General features: G+C 37.2%; 3 protein-coding genes and 1 long non-coding RNA gene across 8 annotated transcripts; all 4 read left to right on the forward strand.

The window, feature by feature from the left end:
• Window positions 1-3143: 3143 nt before the first annotated feature.
• LOC137936757 (uncharacterized) lies at window positions 3144-9369 on the forward strand. Its single transcript, XR_011109566.1, has 5 exons — window positions 3144-3282; window positions 3589-4900; window positions 5080-5131; window positions 6063-6256; window positions 8657-9369. It is a non-coding gene; the product is annotated as an uncharacterized lncRNA (long non-coding RNA).
• Window positions 9370-11318: 1949 nt separating this feature from the next.
• Window positions 11319-12809, forward strand: LOC137936756 (remorin 4.1-like). The gene is made up of 3 exons (XM_068781622.1): window positions 11319-11375; window positions 11466-12152; window positions 12314-12809. The coding sequence occupies exons 2-3, from the start codon at window positions 11550-11552 to the stop codon at window positions 12503-12505; spliced, it is 795 nt and encodes a 264-aa protein (XP_068637723.1). The 5' UTR covers window positions 11319-11375; window positions 11466-11549; the 3' UTR covers window positions 12506-12809.
• Window positions 12810-13396: 587 nt separating this feature from the next.
• Window positions 13397-16604, forward strand: LOC137936964 (translocation protein sec62-like). Its single transcript, XM_068781950.1, has 5 exons — window positions 13397-13591; window positions 14366-14680; window positions 15125-15326; window positions 15614-15842; window positions 16246-16604. Exons 1-5 carry the CDS (start codon window positions 13505-13507, stop codon window positions 16496-16498), a joined length of 1086 nt encoding a protein of 361 aa, XP_068638051.1. The 5' UTR covers window positions 13397-13504; the 3' UTR covers window positions 16499-16604.
• A 1609-nt stretch (window positions 16605-18213) lies between these two features.
• Window positions 18214-21972, forward strand: LOC137936655 (guanylate kinase 1-like). Of its 5 annotated transcripts, none has more exons than XM_068781464.1 (11): window positions 18214-18512; window positions 18921-18957; window positions 19132-19239; window positions 19327-19403; window positions 19486-19615; window positions 19804-20166; window positions 20593-20714; window positions 20822-20957; window positions 21050-21095; window positions 21337-21442; window positions 21521-21972. In XM_068781464.1, exons 2-11 carry the CDS (start codon window positions 18955-18957, stop codon window positions 21654-21656), a joined length of 1227 nt encoding a protein of 408 aa, XP_068637565.1. In that variant the 5' UTR covers window positions 18214-18512; window positions 18921-18954; the 3' UTR covers window positions 21657-21972. The 5 variants fall into 5 exon arrangements, with proteins under 5 accessions (XP_068637565.1, XP_068637566.1, XP_068637564.1 ...); XM_068781465.1 differs by having other exon boundaries at window positions 18926-18957; XM_068781463.1 differs by having other exon boundaries at window positions 18214-18501.
• Window positions 21973-22552: the final 580 nt, after the last annotated feature.

Consider the following 22552-nt stretch of genomic DNA (forward strand, 5'->3'; position numbering starts at 1 on the left):
GAAGAGGGGCACTTTGCTCCTTTTTTCTCATTGTTTGAGTTCAAACATTATTTTTCAGTTCCTATTTTGGCAAAAAAGGAGAGGGAGTACATGTTGATGCAAAGCCATGTGATAATAAGTGAAGTTATCAACTGGATTTTTGGATTTGTTCATAAATTATGTCCCCATTAGAATAAATTCAATCCTCGGGCCATATATGTGTATCTTCCTAGGGTCCCCATTGGACACGACTTTTTTTTTAAACACATATTGCTTGCTAACTCCTGTTAAAATTGATTCAGAAAAAATAAATAGATAAGTGCACAAACCAGTCTATCTAGTCAATTCGTTCCACTAGGAAAGTAGAAATTTGTTGACCTTGGCAACTAGTGTGAGTTCATATCACCAATTATATTAAAAAGAAAATTGGCTTATTAAGAACACATGGCTCCCCCCCGTAGAACCTCCATGGTTCGAAGCACTCGAGGCATTACCTAACTTGCCTATAGAAGTCAAATATTATGCCATGGAGTTGCTCGACACCAAAACTAAGAAGATATGTTTATGAAGATGAAACCAGAAGATCAGTATAAATGGTTGATGGCTAAATTCAATGTAACGTAATAGACTTATACAAATGTTGACAATTTTAACCTATATTTACGAGACATATTTGGTTTTGTATGAATGACATTGATTATTGAGTATTTCTGGTCAAATATGAATGTGTATTATTGAATGTATTTGAACCGTGTTTTCATTATTTAATGTCTAGTATTGCAGGTACCCATGGATAATCTACTAGATAGGGAGAAAATATGTATTTGTATTGCAGCTTATACATCTATACTTGTCATTGTCCATTCATACTTAAACGATTGTAATAGGCAAGTACAACGTTCTTATCATATGGGTGGTCCACGATATTTAAAGAAAGCATTAGAAAGATTGCCTATTAAATTTTGAAAAGTGTATAAGATGAATCAAACTATTTTTCTCAAGTTGGCTGGAATCTGGAAAAGTAGAAGACTTTTATTTGATACAAGGACAATATCTGTGGAATAACAACTTGCATATTTTTGTATCATTGTTGGTCAACAACAATCTTATAGTGTCACCTCAGAGATGTTTGAAAGATCAAATTGGATAATTAGTAAGTATTTTAACAAGGTGTTAAAAACTATTATTATACTACGTTCTGATTACATCAAGCGACCTTCAAGACGTACTCATTATAAGATCTTGAAGAGTGATATCTATTATCCATATTTAAGGTAAAATATAAAGTCGTTTGATGAATAATTTTCAGTTACTATAAAAATATATATTTGTATTAATGATTTTTTTATTAGGATTGTATTAGTGTCATCGATGATACTCATATTAAAGAACATATCCCATTTGATCAACAAGCAAGATTTTGGAACAAGAAGGGTTTTATCTCACAAAACGTAATGGCAGCATGTACATTTGACATGCAATTCACATATATACTTGCTGGATGGGAGGGATCAGTTGCCGATTCACGTGTATTGAAGTCAGCATTAACTAGACGAGATAAACTTTATGTTCTTGAAGGTAAATATCGCTTCTCTCTATATAATCTATTTAATTTATATATTTTTTAAATTAGAATAGATATATATTTTATTGTAGGCAAATATTATTTGGTAGATGCTAGATATGCAAATCTTCCTGGGTTATTGGATCCCTATCGAGGTACTCGTTATCACTTGCAAGAGTTTGGGAATAATACTCTTACGGATGAAAGATAATTATTTAACCGAAGACACTCATCTTTATGGAACACTATCGAGCGTACATTTAGGGCTTTAAAAGCTTGTTTCAAGATATTAAAAAATACTCCTACTTTTGATTTTGATGTATAGGTTAACATTGTGATTGTTTGTTGTGTATTGCATAATTATATACACATGGAAAATCACATGGATTTATTTGAAGATGAAGAAGATGATTCTGGTGGAAAACATTGTGAAAATAACAATGAAAGTGATATTGAAGACAGTGATAGTAGTGATGATGTTGAGGATGATGTGGATACTCAAAGAAGTACTTAGAAGGAGTTTGTAGTACAATCTGCAAGAGCATCATATTACGAGATGTTTTAGCAATTCAGATGTGCCAAAATTATTGATTATTATGTTGTACTTTTGTATGAACAAATATATTTCTTTTATATTAAAAAGATGATTAAGTTATATTTATATTATTGTTAGTTTTTATTATTACTATATTTTTGTAGTATGCTATGTGGTAAGATATTTGTATAATTATTTCATATTTAGATATTAAAAATTAAAATTTGATTACAATTTTAATAAAATTAAGTATTTGTTTAATTATTATATTTAATATATTATAGTCAGGTATAATATTAATATTAATTTACTAATATTAATTTAATTTTCTGATAGTCGGATATATCAAAGTATTTTATTTAATAAATAATCTATATTCACTTTACACCACACTTTCTATTGTGCACACTAACACAAAGAAGTACTTTACATTGCACTTTCCATTGCACACACTAACACAAACAAATACTTTACATTGCATTTTTTATTACGCACACTATCACAAACAAATACTTTACATTCCATATCACTTTCCCCAAGGAAATTAGTTTTCATTGTATTTCATTTCCCTCTCAACTTACATTACGGAAATTACTTTTTATTATATTTTATTTCCCTCTAAACTTACATTATGCACTAACCCCCCCTGAGGCACATTCATGACTCCAAACATTGTCCATTGAAAATTGTCAGTGAAAATCTCTCCCCAAATTCAACCTCTCCCTCTTCGTTCAAATTTGTCCTTGTGGGTTGCTAGTTTTAGAGTATCTGTTGCTAAAAGACAAGATTGGATTATTCAATAGTAACCTATATCGAGGGGGGCATGGTAAGGGATTATTGGTTTAGGAGATAATATCATCATTATTATATTTATCCTTTTTATTATAAATTATATAAATATCACTAGTAATCAATTTAATTTAAAGAACATGTTCCGAATGTCATTTTCAGCCATTAAATCAAGATTGAATGCTGAATTAGACCCTGTTATAGCAAGCGCGTCCTAATCCATTATTATACTTCTAATAAAAGATACCCTGAGCTCCTGCGCAGACCAATCCCACCACCCATTCCTAGCCCTTCCATTCTCGCTCAACGACGGTCTTATTTCATGCCACGGTCGACCAGTCAGCCGGTCTCACTTCCTTTCACTGCTTATATGTCAAGCTTTTCTCTTTGCTATACACGTTTCCTTGCCCTCTCGGTTCGATCCTGTCGACTTGTTATCAAATCGCTCTGAATTTCTTAATACTCTGTTGTTTGCTATTTAGGGAACGGAAAATTTAGACACCGTAACAAGTGTTGGAGATCACATTTTTTTGTTATCCATGATTTGCTCATTTTTCGTTTCTTTTTCAGAGCAAGTGCTTGAGAATACTTGCTGATGATTATTCATTCGTCAGTTTATTTTAATTATTGTCACAAAAAAAACGTTTATTATTTTGTAATTTTGTTATTCTACATATCAACAAACCATGGTTACGCAATTTCATCTGCTTATGTGCGGCAGGGATCATTGTTGGCAATGCGAGGCTCTTCTTCTCTAATGAGCTGAAGTTGAAACTCGATAGAGACAATTGGTTCATGTGACGCCGTTGTTGGTTGTAAATTGAGGCTTGTGAATCCATTTTTCATTGTTTCACGTTGATTTTATTCAGATTGTCACCAATTCAAATGGCACAATTTGGGACTAGATTGAACCAAACGCAAAGATCTGGTGGCTGGTTCCACCTTTATCCATTTGACACCTTGGAAACAGCTTCAAGAGGGGAGATGACTCAGAGCAACGTATCTGCTTTATTGCTATTATCTTTTTCCTACTTAGCTCAGTTGTAGGCCAGTAGATGTAGTGGACAACAAGCATGGAAATAGAAAGTGACTACTTATCAGCACTTTTAGCGAACTTAAGTAAGTAGAATATGGGGCGATTTAACTTTTTCACAAGTTGCAGTAGTCTGAGAAAAACGAAGAGGCACTAATCTCCTTACAAAAGTCAATGACAATAAAGTTTTAATGTCAAACAAGCTATAGTCTATAGAGACTCTGTAGAATATACTTGTGGAAGAAAACTCTAAAACTGATCTCCTCAGTACTCTCATTAGCACTTTCCATGGCTTTGGTTGTAATCCAAACCCTTCATCTGACTCCTTTCTGATTAATTATATATCCCAAAAGTCTTTATTTAATCACCTCCCTCCTCTTCTCGACCTCCTTAAAAACTTAGATACATTTGAACCTCCAGAAAAAAAATTTATTGATCTCATCAGAAAATTTGGAGAAGCTGACATGCATAAGGAAGATCTTTTTTTCAGAATGCCAAAATTTAGTGGCACCCCTTCTGTAGTCTCACTCAGTGTACTACTGTCCACTTTATGCAAAAAGAAAGATGGACTTGTTTTAGTTCATAAAGTTCTTACTAGAATACCAGAGATGAATAGTTGGCTTGAAACTTAAAAGGTTCTGTATACTCATAAAGGCTCTTTGTTGAATTGGAAATGTTAATTCTTCAATTGAGATATTAAACCTAATGCAGGATCATGGCTGCATTCCTGGTGCAGATGTTTATTCTATTTTATTTTTCTCACTTTGTCAACATGCAAGTTTTATTGAGGTGAAAGAGTTTGTGCATGAAATGGGAAAGTCAGGCTTTTCACCAAATGAGTTTCTGTATTGCAGTCTGTTTAATCTTTTTTGTTGAAGATGGTAGAGCTGTGGATACCTTGGAAATTCTGAATCAAATGAAACTAGAAGGGATTAAACCTGATGTTTACTGTTACACAAGCATGTTAGACGGGTTAATTTCAATTGGTGACTTTGAGAAGGTAGATTTCCTTTTTGATGAGAAGTTAGTCATGGATGTTGTTCCTGATGTTTTCACTTTTAGTGCCTACATAAATGGCATATGTAAGCAGGGCAATTTTGAGGGTGGAATAAAATGCTTGCTTGCATGAAGTGCTTGGATGCAAGCTTAATGTTGTTACTTACGATACTCTTATGGCAGGATACTGTAAGGATGGGAGTCTCAACACTGCAAAGGATCTTATAAAAAAAATGTACGCGGAGGGTGTTGAAGGGAACTTGAATACCCACAGTATTTTTAATTCATGGATTTATTTCTAAAGCTGAATTTAGTGAAGGCTATATGTTGTTGAGACAGTCAGTGGATAAAGGTTACGTCTGTCGGGCTTCTTCTTTTAGTTCAATGATTTACGGGTTATGTGAAATGGGCCCCTACACTAAAGCTTTTGAAGTTCCAGAAATGATGCTTAGTAGATTTTTGAAGATTTTGGGCCTCACATATGTTGAGGTGGATTTGCAATTTTTATCATATTCAATAAACTAAAGCCATTCCCCATTTCTTTATCAGCAATTGATCTGGTGGATTTGTGCTTTAGCTTTGAAAATATTTGTTGGCTTTTGGGTTGAGCCTGGTTACATCCCAGAATAACTAGTCACTTAAGATGCCTGTTGCTCAACCTTATAACTCATTAATTTTTTTCCTCATTTTTTAATGTCGGGTTTTTTCCCACTCAACCTTCCCCTCATGTACAGGTAAATACATAACGAGTCTAAGACATGGGCACTCTAATGGGGCATACAGACTCCTACCTTATAGAGTCCATAACACAAAAACTCCTACCTTATGGAACCCATAGCACATAGATAACCTGGGGAGCACAAATTGCACCTTAGCCCACACACACAACCTGCTTTAATTCCATGTTGGATTTTTGGGTTGAGTCTGGTTCTATTCCAAAATAATTAGCCCCTTAAGAGGCCTATTACTCTACCTTATAACCCATTAAATTGTCTTCTCATTTTTCAATGTAGAACATTTTCCCACTCAACAATGTGGCAAGTATATTCACAATCTTCATTGTGTTCTTCTTAAATAACTCTAGGCCGTCCTATCGTGTGCATTTAATAATTAGTTTTGTTGAATCATTTGTACAAGTCTCACCCTTTTCAAACTATTTTTGACAGAACTCTTCAAATTTGTCGAGGAGCCATCCTTTTTCCTGCTGTCCTCTTCAACACCAAAGAGCAATGATATGCAAATGAGATAAATGAGTGAAAACAGGTCAATGGAAATGTAGAGAAATACTGGTGTTCCTTCCAACTCCATTTGTGATTCTGTCACCTATTCAACAAGATGAGCAAAGGCCCTTCTTCCTTTTGTATGTATTCTCACTCCAAAACCCTATCCTTTCGACATTTTTTTTCTATCTAAACTTTCTCATTGATGTTACATGTTGATTATCTTGAATTCAGATAACGATCCTATACAAGAATTTAAATTACTTTCTCTGCTTGTCTCTTGATGTTTGTTGGTTTTGAGGGCTGTAAATTGACACTTTATGTGGATTAAAATAGCAGGTGTTTGTTTAGAAGTTTTCATCTATTCTTTCTGTTTATGCATTGGCTAGCAAATTTACCAGATTATCCATTCCGTCACTTTCCCAACCATTTATAATATGGTAATTATATCCATAGATGTTAAAATGAAAGTGTTGTTCAGGGATAGTTTGGTCTTTTGCCTTTATGGGATATTATTATAATTATCCTCTTCTATCCTTGTGTTTATTTCCTGGTACTATAGGATCCTCATGTTATTGTTTCACACTTGAATCTGGGCAGATATGTGTATTAGGGAAGAAGGCAATTTTTGTCCACATACTAAGCATTCTCTTAAGAGAAATAATAAAGAGACAGAGAAATAAAAATGAGATAGGGCAAAGGGGCTTTTCCAGACTTGCAACAGTTCATTCTCTCCTTCTTCTTCCTTCTCTCTGTCCTCCTTTCAACCCTGCAATATACTGAAACTTCTGTTCTAACAGTAGATACTGACATGTTTTGCTTGATTATCTAGTAATTCTAGATGCAGTTTATTTAATTGATAGGAGTTCAGTGGGAAGTAATCTATAATTATCAAATAAATGATGTTTTGCTTAAGTGACTCTTCTATGTATATGAATCATCTAAAGATTTTCATTGTTTGTAGAATTTTCTTTATTTACATTTAGAAGACTAAATTGTTCTCTACATTTACAAAATGGAGATTCCCATAAAGTTCGTCTTCCTTTCCAATTTTAGAAAATAAAAGATTTTCTATCTTTCAATTTATCTTTTACCTTGTTTTTAATCTTTCAATTGATCTTTTACCTTGTTTTTAATATGCTTGATTGATCTTTTATATTCGTTGAGACTTTCTAAATCATGAGATTTGTATTATATTGCAGAATACTGTTTTAAGTAGTAATATATTCAAATAAGCATAGAGAAAAAAAAAAAGAAAAAATGGAGGAAGAAGAATAAGGGAACGAGAAATACTTCTGTACATTAGAGCACAATGACCCTCTTCATTAAGTTGCTTATGTACATTAGAGCACAATGACAAAAAATGCCCCCCACTCAAAACATCACTTACGTGTAAGTGACTTGAGACTTTACCCTTCTAACTCAAAACACTTAATACTCAACTCCCTGTCAACCTAGGGCAGCATATATCAAATGATTGAGCTTGTTATATAGTATGTAATTCTTTCCTAGCAAGAGCTTTGGAAAATGTCACCCTAGAGGTCTACATAGGGAGTGGATATCTTTCCACTTCCTTTCTTAAGAGCCCTTTCAAAAAAATAAAAAATAAAAAAGAAGAAGAGAAAGAGCATTAATTAAGAAAAAAGGAAAATACGTCAAAAAAAGAAAAGGGAAAATACAAGGCTGGCAAAGGAGCAGAAAAGATGCTACTAAGCTCAGACACTGAATTTTCAGGGCCATAATCCAGTTTACTTATTTCAGAAAAATTAATCTATTGTACTTGATACTAATGAACCAGATACTACTTCCGGCAACAAGGTGTTCTCTAAAATCACTGCTTCACATTAATATAGTGGGACCTGTAGAGATATTGGTTAAAATTCCAGTCATAGACATAACCAACTCTTCTATACTGCAACAGATTGCTGTTGAGATCTTCTTAAATTGTGTGATTTATATAATATCACTAAACTTCTTTTGCTATTTAAAAATATATATTTTAAAGGAAAAAGGAATTAGGTGCACCCAACTTTTAAATTAACCATCAAACTTAAATTGGATGTATTAAAACTTATTTTGTGTTCATTCTACGTTTATTTATTACCCTATGCATTGACGATTGATGTTTATTTAAAATCATTGTTTTTACTTTTATTACTTTTTAGTGATAAAATGGAGATAAAGGTATTGATGTAAATTTAATGAAGTCAACTGCATTCTTTTGAATAGTGTGACTTTCTAAATAGAAAAAGTTGGATGCAGTCCAGGGTAGCTGGACATCAGTCCAACATTATTTTCCTCTATTTTAAAAAAGTTTAATGTGTTCTTATTGTGTTGATGGTCTTACATAAGACTTTTGTATGTACAAAAGGTATTTCAAGGTGTTTTGGGAAACAAATACATTTGCATGTTATTTACCTGATTGACCATGTTGTAACTTAGTAAATAGATGGTCAATCTGGCAAATAAATGGAAATGGAGTAGGCTAGAGATAAAAAGGCTTTTTGAAATTAATTTCACTTACCCTTTGGAAATTGAAGGTGATTCTGAAGGTGTGATTGGTTGGTGTAAAAACAATTTGAACCCTTCTTGGTGGCTGTGCAGCATTTCTTAAGAAATTTGGGGCATCTTCTGCCATTAATGTTACTTGGTTGCACTCATTCACTCTGATCAGCTAACAGTAATTTGGAAAAGCTGGGCAAGGATGGGATGGATCATCAGTATCTTGTACTTAATTAATGCCCCAGCCCCCAATTATGTTCATACTTATTCTTGGGGCCATTGGGCAAATCTTCGTCAATAAAAAAAAAAAAAACAAAAAGAACAAAAAATGATGGGACTTTAGGAGTTCTATTTGTTGAGGCGCAACCATGTGGAAATGATACCAAAAGTTGTAAGTGCAGGAAATTAGTTATTTCAAATAGAGGCTATTTTGATGTATAGTTGCCAACTACTTGGAACAGCTATATCTATTTCTTTAGCCGTTTGTGTCAGGAGTGTGTAAAACATGTTCAGATTCTTGGTTGCTTGCCACTGGTATCTTACTGCTGGTTTGCCTAAGACTATAGTAACAGGAGTCAGGCTGATAATCTTGACTAAAGTACTCTTTTTTTTTTTTTTTAATAAGAATTGGGGTTTCCCCTTTTTGAACCTGACCATTATTTGTAACTGTTGTCAAAATTTACACTACTCATTTACCAACTTCATTTTCTTTTAATCAACTAATTCACACTGTGAGGCTAATTCAACATGTTTGCAGGTATTATAGTTGAGTCATATAGTTAGGGATTGCCATTTAAAAAATAAAAAAGGGATGGCTTCAGGTTGTCAGGTTAGTTTTCACAACCTTGGGAACATAGATACTCTTCTGTCCAGTCAATTTTTCTCACAATTTGTTTTGTTAGTTTCTCATCTTATAATGGCAAACTGGTTCTTCATCTTGTGGCGTGCCATTGTGGAATGTTCTCAATGGTTTCATTGTTCGTTTTCACCTAAACTCTTCACTCCAAGAGTAATGCTTTGCACATTTTATTGGATGAAGCAATTGTTCATTGCTGAAAATCCAGCACAACCAGGATACTTTTCAGCCCTGATAAAGATCTAATACATTGATGCTGTGGACTGTGCCTTTGACCAACTAGTTATATGGAAAGTCCTTAGTGTGAGATCTTGGGTTCAAGTTCTATAAAGAATGTTTGGGTATAATGTGCATATAATCAACATTTAAACTTAATAATAGATGTCAAAGATCAGCTGATTGATGATCTCCCACGCATGGATGGTGCTGAAGAGAACTAGTGACAAAGGATAACGATTTGGTATTTGTGCTATCTGCCTGCTGACTATTAAAGCAAAATTAGGACCCACCACAAGCTACATTATTGCCTTTTGAGCATGATTTTACATTTGGTAGCAATCGTTATGTAATGGCTCCAATGCCTAGGCGATTAGTAAACCATCCTCTTCTGTAGAAAGACCACCTCTTGTGTTTATACTGGGGAAAATGCAGTTATGAACCCAATTCATCTTTCTCTGAAGCAGCAAGGCAGCTTTTCATCTCCTACTCTCCGTTGCTCACTCTCCATTCTTTCTCAACCTAAGCTGCTTCAAGTCTCGGCAGTTGCTTATTTTCCAAGGTTGATTTTTTTTAATATTCTTTGGTACCTGTACCCTCTAACCAGATATCTGATTATTGATTATTTATTGCCAGTTGGTAGATTATCATGTTTTCTCACTTGCTTTCCAGGATTCTGAGCAGTACATGGTTGAACCATTATTGTAGAAAAAACCAAAAGTGGCTCTTGAAAAACAAATCCACAGAACAATCTTTCTTGTTCTACATGCACTTCTTGTGAGTTCTTCAGGTGAGATAATCGCATTGGTAGGTAGGAATGCGTCTCCTTCATTCGTTGTTAGGTATATGATGCTTCTACCCTTCACTTACCGGCAAACCAAACCTTGTCTCCCATCTCCAAAGTCATTGGACATATTATGAATTTTATTTAATGGGTTTGCCCGTATATTATAAGACTGAATAAAGTGAAGTTGGAGAAGCCAGGTGCTGTTAACTACGTGCAGCTCCGCCTTCGTTTTCATTTTGATGTTGATTTTTTCCTTTAGAAATTAACCTCACCCCTACCTTGAGACAGGTTCTTGTGGGTGAAAATATTATACGCAGAAATGTCAGTCGCATAACTTTAGGTGGATTGGCTGGACGCTCACCACAATAACATAGACAAGAAAATCAAAGTCCCTGTAATGTGTTCGATCTTTATTGGATTATGCAGAGTGCGTATCGGACAAAAAACAGATTAACAGGTCGTTAGGGCCTATAAAAATCAATCTTTGCGTCGAGTGCACTCTTTCGGCAGCCATGCCGTCACCTCCGCTGGATTAAGAAAAGTTTGACGTGACTCTCACGTGGGCCCACTATCGACTACGTGTTCTTCACCGGGCGGTGCTCGCTTATCTGAAGACCCACTTTAATTGTTAAACCCCCCCTTTGACGGCACAATTGGCTACGATCATGCGTGCTAACGTGGCTCGCGCACTTGCCCTTAATTTTCTGATAGTGACCGTTAAATCTCGGGGGATTTAATCCGAATCTGTCGTAAATGTCCCATCGATAGAGGGAGCACTGGCGTTGCCGACTTAATCTCGCGAGCTAAGGTGAGTGGCTCCATCGAGGCTTCGTGGGCGTCGAGACCGACCGACAGAAACGAGATAAAATCGTGAATCTCGTGGACTCTCCCTTTTTACGTGTGTTACTGAGCGGTCTCGTATGTTAAAGTTCCATGGTGTGGATAATTTTCAGGATTTGATTGACGAAATGATTATGGTTTCTTTCAGGAACCTTCTGTTCTCCAGGTAGTGATTGGTCTCAGTGGAAGCAGTAGATCGAAGTGGTGCAGAGGAGAAGGGTTTCTTGTTGTCATGTTGCATGATCAAAGCGGTAATAGTGAGGGCGGTGGAGACAGAGAAGCTGAGGGGCGGGAGGAGGATGAGATCAGAGACATCCATGCGGTGACGGCGCCGCCGCCGCCGCCGCCGCCGGCGAATAGGGGTAGGAGGAGGGAGGGCTGGGAGACGAGCAGCCTTCAGTCGACTAATCTCTCGGTTGCCAGTGAGGGCCTTAGCGAGAACTTCTCGACCATGAGCAGGGAGTTTAATGCGCTGGTGCTTGCAGGTTCGGCGATCGAGACTCACAACGGGGACGGGAGTAACGGCGGCATGAATTTGGCTAGGATCGGTGAGGATCAGGAGGAGACAAACCCTTTGGCTATTGTCCCGGATAACAGTCCCTTGGACCCTGTTCCTTCTCCTAGGCGAGCTACTGGTTCTTCTTCCGCGAATAACATTATGGAGGACATGTCGATTCAGAGGGTGAAGAAAGAGGAGGTTGAGTCGAAGATTTCCGCCTGGCAGACGGCTAAGATCGCTAAGATCAACAATCGCTTCAAGAGAGAAGATGCTGTCATCAGTGGGTGGGAGAGCGAAGAGATACAGAAGGCTGCCACACGGATGAAGAAAGTGGATGTACGTCTATTGCAGCCTTATCATATGAATTATTCCATAATGATTTAAAATTCGTATGCAAACAAATTTCCTTGTTTTTATTATTTATTCCGCAATTTAACTCACCATGAATCTCCGGTTTTGTTGTTTGTTTTTGTTATTGTTTTTTTTTAAATTATCAGAGGGAGCTGGAAGAGAAGAGAGCCAAGGCATCGGAGAAGACGCAGAACGATATGGCGAAAGCCCGGCGGAAGGCGGAGGAGAAGAGAGCATCCGCGGAAGCTAAGAGAGGGACAAAGGTGGCTAGGGTTTTAGAAGTGGCAAACTTGATGAGGGCCGTGGGCAGAGCTCCCACTAAGCGCTCCTTCTTCTAGCTACCACCGATCCTTTCTTCTCCAATTCGCAAGAGTAATAGAAAAGAATACACCCTAAATGGAATGGTTTGTGAAGACGTATTAAATCCGAACACATAAGGCGGAGTAACTGTATGTGCTGGCTTCTTTTTCTGAGTGTGATTGTTGTATTAAGATGTATGTGAATACTTGTGATGCTTGGTTTGACGATGCCAGAGCCCCGTTTTTGTGTAGGGTATACTGGCCTGCAATGGCGGCCTCAAATCTCAAGGGCCTCATTGAAATAAACGTCTACAAACATGAATACCATATTACCATTGCAGCGTCTCTGACTTGTTCATTCCTCTTTCGATTCTCTCTCTTTACTTCTCGATTGCATGGGATTCTTCCTGAAACCTATAACATTAATGGATCCCGACTGTGTAGTACTGGGAAAATGAAGGTGTTGCATGCCTGGGAGTGATCAGTGGAGGTTGTAGGCACGATACGAGACACTCTGATATTTTGCTCTTCTTCAATTCATTATCGATTTCCGTCCTTGGAAGCACCCATTCATGGCGATCGCTGAGGTGATAGAAAACTACTCGCAACCCTCCAACCACCAATAGATTTTTCGATGGCAATGAAAGCCATGATCCGTATTGAACAGGGAAAGCATTAATACGATCGGACAGTCTACATACTTAACCTTGGAACCCTTATAGCACGTATTCCTCTGGTTTATCTATCTATTGATTCTATTCTACGCCAGTTTTATATTTAGCTATTTTTTAAATGGCATTTCTGTAAAATAGAGAACTATTCTGTACACTACAAACGTGTGCCATTCAAAAAGGGACGAAATAAAAAAGAGAAGAAGCTCTACATGCTTTATACTTGCTGACAAAATGGAGTTTGAGCCGTTGGAAAAGGTTCAAAATGGCCTGGGTGTGAAATGAAAAGAAGCAAAGAGCAACAACCAGCTTCCGCCGGTTTCCTCTTATTTAGGCTTCGACGCGCGCGAGACAGGAAGAAACGGAAATGACGAAATCAGGGGCTGAGAAAAAGAAAGCCCGACGAGCCGGTGTCCAAAACGGCGCCAGAGATCTCACCGAAATCACGCCCAAGGTTTTTTTTTTTTTTTTTTCTTCTTCTTTCTGTTTCCTTTTCCCCCTCCAATGTTTCACTTGTCATCCTCCTCTCTTTCTCGATCTAGGCTTCTAATTTGTTGAATTTCTAGGAAAGGTTTGATTGGCTTCTCTTGTGTGGATTCCCTTTGCCATTTTGAATTTCTGGAAGCGAATTGCCTCAATTCGTTTGGATCTCCAGATGGGTCTTGGGTACTGGGTTTTGGCATTTTAGTCGGGATTTAAAGTTTCCTAAAGTTGATTGTTAATATGTTTTGTTTTTCTGTCCTCGTTCTGGACTTGTTCTAGCCTCGTGGGTTTTTTCAGTTGTCGGATTTGCATCCTTTTTTTTTTTTCCTTTTTAATTTAATATTTAGTGAAATTTTTATTTTTTTGTGTTGAAAATGGACAATGGTTTTGGATTTTTCCTGATCACTTTTTTTTCCCCCATACTTTTGAGTGGATTACATCTGTTGTAAGACCAAGCTATAGCCCGAGATGAGGGAGGAAGGTAAAAAGAAAGATTGCCTTTCCCTTCGATATGTGGAAGTTGTGTAAATGTTAGGTTTAGATTTAATAGGTGATAGTAATACGACCTCGATGATTTTGTTGATAGCTAAAACAGCACTTTTGACTTGGTGAAATTTGGTGAACTTCAGATTTCATATGTATTTAAGCAACTTAATTAGAGAAAAGTGTTAAGGTCATTATGTTTTTCTTGTATTTTATACCCGGATTTCCACGTTATGATTTCTGAGGGTTATTGTTCGTGCAGAAGCAGTCTGGTGGAAAGGATGTTTACCAATTGTTTGCAGATAAAGTAAGGGATCATAAGCAATTAGAATCTAGATGGGCTATCTTACAAGAGACACGAGTTGAGTATTTTAGAGGGAAGGACTTTGTTAGGTTTTTGAGAAACCATCCAGAACTCAAGGAGATATTGGAACCAGATAAAAATCTAGAAGCAGAGGATATTGCTGATACTCTTCTGGGAAAGAATCTTCTAGTGAGATGTGATCGTGTTGTCAAAACTGTTAGACCTGGCAAGAAAAAGCTCTCCACTTGGCCAGCCCATTTGGAAATCTTCCCTGTAAGTATTTCCCGTCTTGTAAGAAACATAATATCTTAATTACAGTATTGTTAATCCATTTGCCAGTATCATATCTGCAATATATTTTTCAAAGAAAAAAAAAATGTGTGACATGAGTTTTTACTGCAGACTGCTCTGAGTTCTTGTAGTTGCTTCAGTCCTATATACGTTTTTGTTCTTCACTGCAAATTATGTTGGAGAAAATGATAAAAATGTTTTTAAAATAAAAAGAGATGTTTAAACAGCTTAATTTCAAGTACTGGCAAAATCAGACAGTAAGGTAAAACTTTTTTAGGTCATAACTTTCACAACTTAATTATTAAACCTTCAGCTAAATAACTAAGGAAGTTTCCTACGAATGTGAACTGTGTCACTTTGGGTAGCTACAGCTAGTAAAAATGTTACTCATGCAATAGATTGTAATGTCTTTCTATCCTGTGGCAGGATCAACTCTTTTCAGAAAATGATGCCTTTTTTGCATGGACATTTGCAAAACGAAGGCCTTTGTGGCAAACAATTCTATCATTCCTTTGGCCAGTGGTTACTTTAGCAATTTGCCTGTTTCCTATATTCCCTCATAGCTGCAAGCTGATAGTTCTGTATTCATGTGCTGGAATTCTGCTGCTTATACTGAGTCTTCTTCTATGTAAGTCGAGCTCAAAAAATGCCCTTTATCGTTCATGCCTTCATTGAATAATTTTTAATGCTAGTAATCCTTCTTTATCTTTTTGATGCACTTTACCGGTAATTTGGAACTCTCATAAATAAACCATGCGTAGAAGCATGGATACTGGCCAAAGAAGTGCATCGTTTTGCTTGTCAGAACTAGAACGTAGCCATTTCTGTTTCAATACTAATATTTATATGGTTCTGTTGGTGTCTGAATTCTCTTGGTCCCTATACTCATCTAGTGAAGTTATTATTTATTTGCAGTGAGATCCGTGATCTTTGGTGCTATATGGATCCTTCTTGGAAAACGGGTTTGGTTTTTCCCAAATATCCTGGCAGAAGAAGCTACTTTGTCAGAGTTGTTTCAGTTCTGGCCAAAGAAAGACGATGGTGAACGACCCAAGTGGACATCCAGACTTACTTATGCTCTACTTGCTGTATTGGTCATACTGCTTCTGAGGCACCATGCACCTGATGAGGCTGCAAGAGCCAGGTCAGTTTCATATTATTGTGTAGCTCATCAAGTTGTACTTTTGAAAGAAATAGGCATTCATTTACGAGGGATTGAGATCTTGAGAGGCAACTAGTACCCATCTTTTTTCCACTGCTTCTTGACCTGAAGTTGGCTAGTCGATAATTGTGGATTCCTGGCATTAAATCTATCTGCAATGGCTGCTATCTCCCATCTCCTTAAGAGCAAATCGACCTACTGGGGTGTTAGTGGCAAGTCTCATTGAGTCCACCCAAAGATGGGTTGAAATCTCTAACCTTTTTTCCTCTTCTGTATTGAGAACCTAGACTGACCTGCACGAATTTTTGTTGAGACACATCGTGCATGTTTCTTTCCTGTTTGTAGTCGTAGCTGTTGCCTCACCTATTGCATTATACTTGTGCAGGTATCAGAAACGCGTTTCAAACATCATCGATGATGTTCTTGAATGGTCACCGAGATTGGCTTTGTCAGGAATGATGGAAAAACAACAAATCGTGGTCAATGACACCCAAACAAACAACGAAGATGCCAGTAGTAAAGGAGACCCTCCTGAAGATTCAACAATATCAGATTTTGTAAACGAGGAAACCATTTCTGATGTACAATCTGCTGAAGATGATATCCAGGCTGATGGGTTTGACAGTAGTGATATATAATTAGAAGGGTATGCTGGATGAGAGGAAAAAAATGAATGTTACACCAATTTTTTGGCTTTTTTAATTTAGAATTATAAGCAGCGGTCCAAGTGTTTGGAGCTCGAAATTGGACATTTTCCCCCAAATAAAATAGTTTATATCAAGTTTTATCCTGGTCCTGTGCCAATGGCTGCTGTTACACCTTGCATGTGTGGACATTAAATGACACTCCAGATCCATGCTTTGGACGCGCAAGTCCAAATGCAGATTCAAAGTCGTCAAACTGGGAATAACCATCTAAAAAATGTCAGTATGAGAGCCCGATTTGAGTAAAAATGCGTTAATCGACATGCCCAAGAGGAAGTCTTCGGATTGGATTGAGATTTGGAGGTGGTGAAGGCGGTCATTTGAAAGAGATGGCTGCGCATGAGCAGATGTTGTTGAAAGGAAAGACGATGGAAATCAACGTCATAGATTTATGAGTCTAAAAATACCATAATAAACATTATTATCCACTTTAGAACTTTAGTAATGTCGCCTTACGATCATAATGTGTAGATAGAGATAGTAAACGAATCCAATATAATTTTATGTATAATAATTAATTTACAAACCGGATTGCAGACTAAGTAAGCAATCTAATTTTGGTAGATTTTACAGTAAAAAACTTAAAAACCACTCTTTGTCAATAGATCCTTGTCAGAAAAATGTAGAAGAAGCATCTCCAAGCTTGGCTTCTTTGCTAAAAAATTGACTCGATAATTGTAAATCTATTGAGTATAAGCTAGACCACGGCTGCGTCTAGCATACGTTACCTGTAGAGTGTACCCGATGCACAGGAATTTCACCAGCTGCAGTCTACCACCTTGGAAATCAATTCGTCTTCGAACTCTCCGAGCTGGTAGTAGTAGTAGATGCACCTTCTGATATTCACCTACGTTACTCCATATCTTTCCATTCGATGAGGCAAAATGCCGGTGCGGAACGATCATCTCATCAACGTCATATCTACAATCATATTCATCTGGTAGGAATGATCACCGCTCGAGAAAAAAGCGCCGTTGTTCAGCAGAATTCAACTCGCAATTATAAAAATATCTCATCGAATGACGCGAATCAAGGTAAGAAGACGATCACCGCTTGAGAAAGCGCCGTTGTTCAGCAGAATTCTACTCGCAATGATAAATGACGCGAATCAAGGTAAGAAGATGAGATAATCGATGACCGGGAGAAGATTTATGGAAATGGAAATCAAAATTTTGTTTCGGCATCGAGGGAGGGAGAAAGGAAGGAAAAAGTCCTAGTCGGGTTAGGGAACACAGAGGAAGCCTTTAAAGGTGGGGTGGATCGGGATCCCATCTCACATCTTACTCTCCAACGAACGTATTCTGACAGAGACTCCCCCTTTATGCCCTAATTTCAAATTGGGCTCTCAATGTGTAGTTACAGAAGCTTGACGGAGCAGTGTTTGTTTGGAAGAGAAACGACAAGGGACCGCCGTGTACCATTAGAAAATTTACTTAAATATGTGTGGTTGACACATAATTAGTGCCACGGTCCACCACATGAACGCTTTCAACGACCTTCTAGAGCCATGTGGAACCGTTAACCCGGTTATGGAGATTGGAACTATAGGGTATGGTCAAGTATAGTTCATCATCATGTGGAGTTGTTAGAAAGTGAATCTCAATTTTTTTCCTTTTCCTTTTCCCATTTTGACCTTTTCCCGGTTTTGAACACCGAAGCGAAGCTTCCTAAAGCGGCTATATAATGTCGTGTCCGTGGCGTTTCCGGTAGATTGAAAATCCTTCCTCTCTTCCGCGTGTGATTTTGATTCTTCTTGTGCAATGTACAGCATTCAACTGGCCGTATCAGATCTTCTGCTTGGGATTTGTTTTCTTTAACAATCTCGCTGAGAATTTACTATTTTTAGAGGATGTCCTTACTACAGGCAATTTGAGATTCTATCTGATAAATTTAAGCGTAGAGGAGTTGTTAGATCCAACCATCTTAACGGATTTGAAGTGGGTTACTGGTAGCTCTTGCTCGTCCTAGTCTTTTTTTTTTTTTTTTTTTTTTTTTTTTTTTTTGCTTTTGATCGGTAGAAGTTGTTTCTCGAAGTTTTTTTTTGTTGTTTTTGTTTCCATGAATGGTGCAGTTGATCTATTTGTTGGTGGACTTGAGAGGCTTGAAAAAAAATAGTTTTTAGTGTGACCTCCATTCTCAATTCATGTACTTACTTTGTGTTTACTATTATATTCATCCTGTTTTCATTCTATTCTGGGATTCCTCTCTGTGTATGATCTACTTGCTGCATTTAAGGATTGGCTTTTGATCGTGCACTTCACCAAAAGTAGATTCAACTTTAAAGTGGCTCTTTGATAGTCTGTATTTGTTTATTTTTTTCTAGCCAGCAAGTTGAGTTGGATTTTACGCTTTTCAGGTTAGGAACCTGATTCTGGAAGCAGGGTTTCTCTATGGTGAGGTTTCATTTTCTGTCGAATCAAATTTCACAAGCGTAGGGAGATGGAAAGAAACCTTGAAATATATTTGCTGAATGTTTCTGTGTTCTTAAAGTACCCACCAGCTGGAATTTTATTTGATTCGCTTATCTTATTGCATATTGTTAAGTGTTCTCATGAAATTTTTGCCAGGGAGAAGCTCAAGAGTCGTTCCATTATGATCTTGAACAAGACGCCCTTGTTGGTTTTAATTTAAAATCTGGAGGATATCAAACTCCTATTGTTCTTGGTCAAAAGATAGTAAGTAATAGATACTCCACTAAGTTTTATTTCATCTTAGTGACATTGAAAACCATACTTCTCATTGGTTGCTTCTTTTTTTTTCAGTATATTGTTAGAGGAGGTACAAATGCTGCGGCACTGTCTTTTGATGTCCAGATTTTTGATAAATCAACGGGAAAATGGTGAGACCATTGTGCATTACATCATTACTAATGTAATCCTTCTGTCTGGATTGGAAGCTCTGATTTATGGCCAAATTGACAGGTTGATTCCAACTGTATTGGGTACACAGCCAACTCTATCTAAAGGCTATTCTGCAGTGCTTTTAAATAAAGACAGACTTTTAATTCTTAAGAGGGACTCAGCACCAGACGAGTGCATCTGGTTTCTTGAGGTTGGTGTATAAACTGCTGTGATAATTGAAATTCCATATTTACCATTACCAAGTGAGCACCATCTGAGACGTGTAAGCCTAATCAGTCATGGCATGTGGTTTATTGGATCTGTAATTTTCTGTTGATAAGTCATCAGTTAGAATTTCAACTGTACAATAACTTGTCCCTGCCATGTGTTACTTTTCAGGTGGACACACCATTTGTCAGAGAGCAGAAGAAGCTGGTAGGATGTGAGGTAGTTGCTTGGAGCAAGGGGGTTAAAGGGGAAGCGCCTAAGCCTGTTGTTATTAGTGGGCCTTCAGGTGTTGGGAAAGGGACACTAATATCCAAACTCATGAAGGACTTTCCATCTACATTTGGATTTTCAGTGAGCCATACAACACGGTCACCGAGAGAGAATGAGAAGGATGGGGTTCATTATCATTTCAGTGAACGAAGTATAATGGAAAAAGATATACGAGATGGAAAGTTTCTTGAATCTGCTAATGTGCATGGTAATCTCTATGGGACGAGTATTGAAGCAGTGGAAGCTGTAACAGATTCAGGAAAGGTAAGATTCCTAGCATGTGATCTATGGAACTATTATCATCCACTTTGTGAGGACCTCACATATTTTAAGAGTTCAGCATGAGTGTGCTTTTGTCCCAAAAATTCATGGAATCGTCAATTTGAACTTTCTCACTGTTGTCCTTCATCCTAAACATTTGAGGCTTCTATGTTTACCTAACTTTTGAATACCCCAGATCTTGATAGACGGACCGAATTTCATGATGGAAGGCCTTACAGTCACTAGGTTCTGGATTACTGGCTACTTGTTTCATTTAAGTGAAGGTTTTCTTTGCCAAATGAATGTTTGATGAGATCTCCCTAGAGTGTATAGAAAATGTTTTCTGCTTATGTTTTAGATGGATAATGAATTACATGTGCCATTCACTTCATGCAACCGGATTTGATTATTCTTTTTTGTTTCTTGTAGAGATGCATATTAGACATTGATGTCCAAGGTGCTCGATCTGTCAAAAGAAGCTCTCTTGAAGTGGTTTCTATCTTTATCTGCCCACCATCATTTGAAGAACTTGAGAAGCGCCTTAGAGCACGGTACATGATTGGAACCGTTAGATTGTGAAGTTTCCATTTGATCTTCAGCTATGGCTCGTTCATCCATTTTGAAAATGGATTTGGATGCATTTTTTTTTTTAAATTAGGGGAACTGAAACCGAGGAACAAATCCAAAAACGTCTGAGAAATGCAAAAGCTGAACTCGAGCAAGGGAAAACATCTGGCCTATTTGATCACCTTTTGGTAAATGATGATCTTGAAGCATGCTATACAAATCTTAAGGTACATTTTGCTTCGTCAACCTACTTGTTAAAAACTGAGTTTCAAAACATATATTAGACTCCAGACCTTCTGATATAGTTAATTTAATGCAGAAAATCCTGAATCTTGGCATGCAGAGCAATGACAAATGCCAGCAATGTGAGTTTTATACTTATGTCCGTCAACTCATCATTCTTTTTTTTTTTTTTTTTTCTGAATGTTGTTTACACATGCACACTACAAACCTTTCCCATAGTAAGACTTGAACCCAAGACTTCACACTAGAAAGTCCCTATGTGGCCATTGAATTAAAGACCAAGTTCACACTTTTGACTAGTGTTCAGATGTAGGAATCCATTATTCTCAAAACCAGTCTGCCTAAATTCAATCTCCCATGCAGTTATAGAGAATGGTGAACTTCCTGTTGATCACACAGTATCGGAGACGGAGCAGAAAGTCCTTATCAATTGTGAAACTACTGAGCTTGGAAAAGCATCAACTAACCTGTAAGTTTTTTGCATTCTCATTGGAGATTAATTTTTTGTAATGTACGCATATTTGTTGATTTATCTTTTTGCTTGGAGGAGCAGATTTGTGCTTGATGTATCTTCACTTAAAGGAGGTGCACCAGGGCGAACTAGAGGATTGAAAGTTTATTCTATTGAACGATTGGCTGGTGGTCTGAATGGAGTAAAGCAAATGCAAAATTCCATATATTGAGCCAGTTGGAGATAAGAGTTCTTCGTGTGATACTAATTGGTATCCCAATTTTTAATTTAACTTAGCAGGGTAACTGATTCTTACATTTGACGACATCACATTGGATACAAGAGATGCAGAGATTGCAGAAAGAGGTCGGTTCATTCTTCTTTTGGCAGCTAAGTGATAATAAGTTTCTTTTCTTAGCTTGTCAAAGAGTTCATCTTTGTAGCACGGTAATGGTGATTCCCATTTCCTCACGGATACTTGAAGGATTAACATGTTTTATTCCAAACATTAAAACATGAAATGGTGATTATATGAAACCGTTCTGATCTTTGTGACATCCTCCATCCATACAAACTTCCGCTAGCATGCCCAGGATGAAGTGAATATGAGTGGGGATTGGGACTTGTATTTTGGATAACATGCTCTTTGCTCCATCCCTTCACCAAGATAAATAAGTAAAGAAAAAGACCATTCCTGTAGTCTGAAATTACTGTGAACCACTGACATTCCCTTGGGGTATCTAGGGAGTCCGATATTCTATAATGATCTCTAAGGAGAGGCTGTGAGTGGGGGTTAAAGGAGACTTATTGTAAATACATAAAAAAAGGCTTTTTTAAACCCATTCCCTCCCATTGGAGATTCATTTAAACGAGGACTTTAGGAGCTCATAAACCATAGAGGTCCTCCGTAATGGAGATTATTGGCTGGTATGCCGCCGGTATGTGGGAACCCTGTTGTAAACACTGAAATGCTAATCTTCATCCATTTCTGTTGGGAGCTTTTTAGTTCTTTGGTCATAACCTCCAAGAAGCCTCTCTGGTGCTTAACAAGAGTCTGTAACAAGTAATTGGGACAACTTAAACATTTGATTTTATTTATAATTGGAATATGAACCCAAGAAATGAGAT

Source organism: Aristolochia californica, unplaced genomic scaffold, assembly GCF_029961685.1.
Source record: "Aristolochia californica isolate CCGP_79_NKW_82.1479 unplaced genomic scaffold, dmAriCali1.0.hap1 SCAF_7, whole genome shotgun sequence".
NCBI classification, from domain to species: domain Eukaryota; kingdom Viridiplantae; phylum Streptophyta; class Magnoliopsida; order Piperales; family Aristolochiaceae; genus Aristolochia; species Aristolochia californica.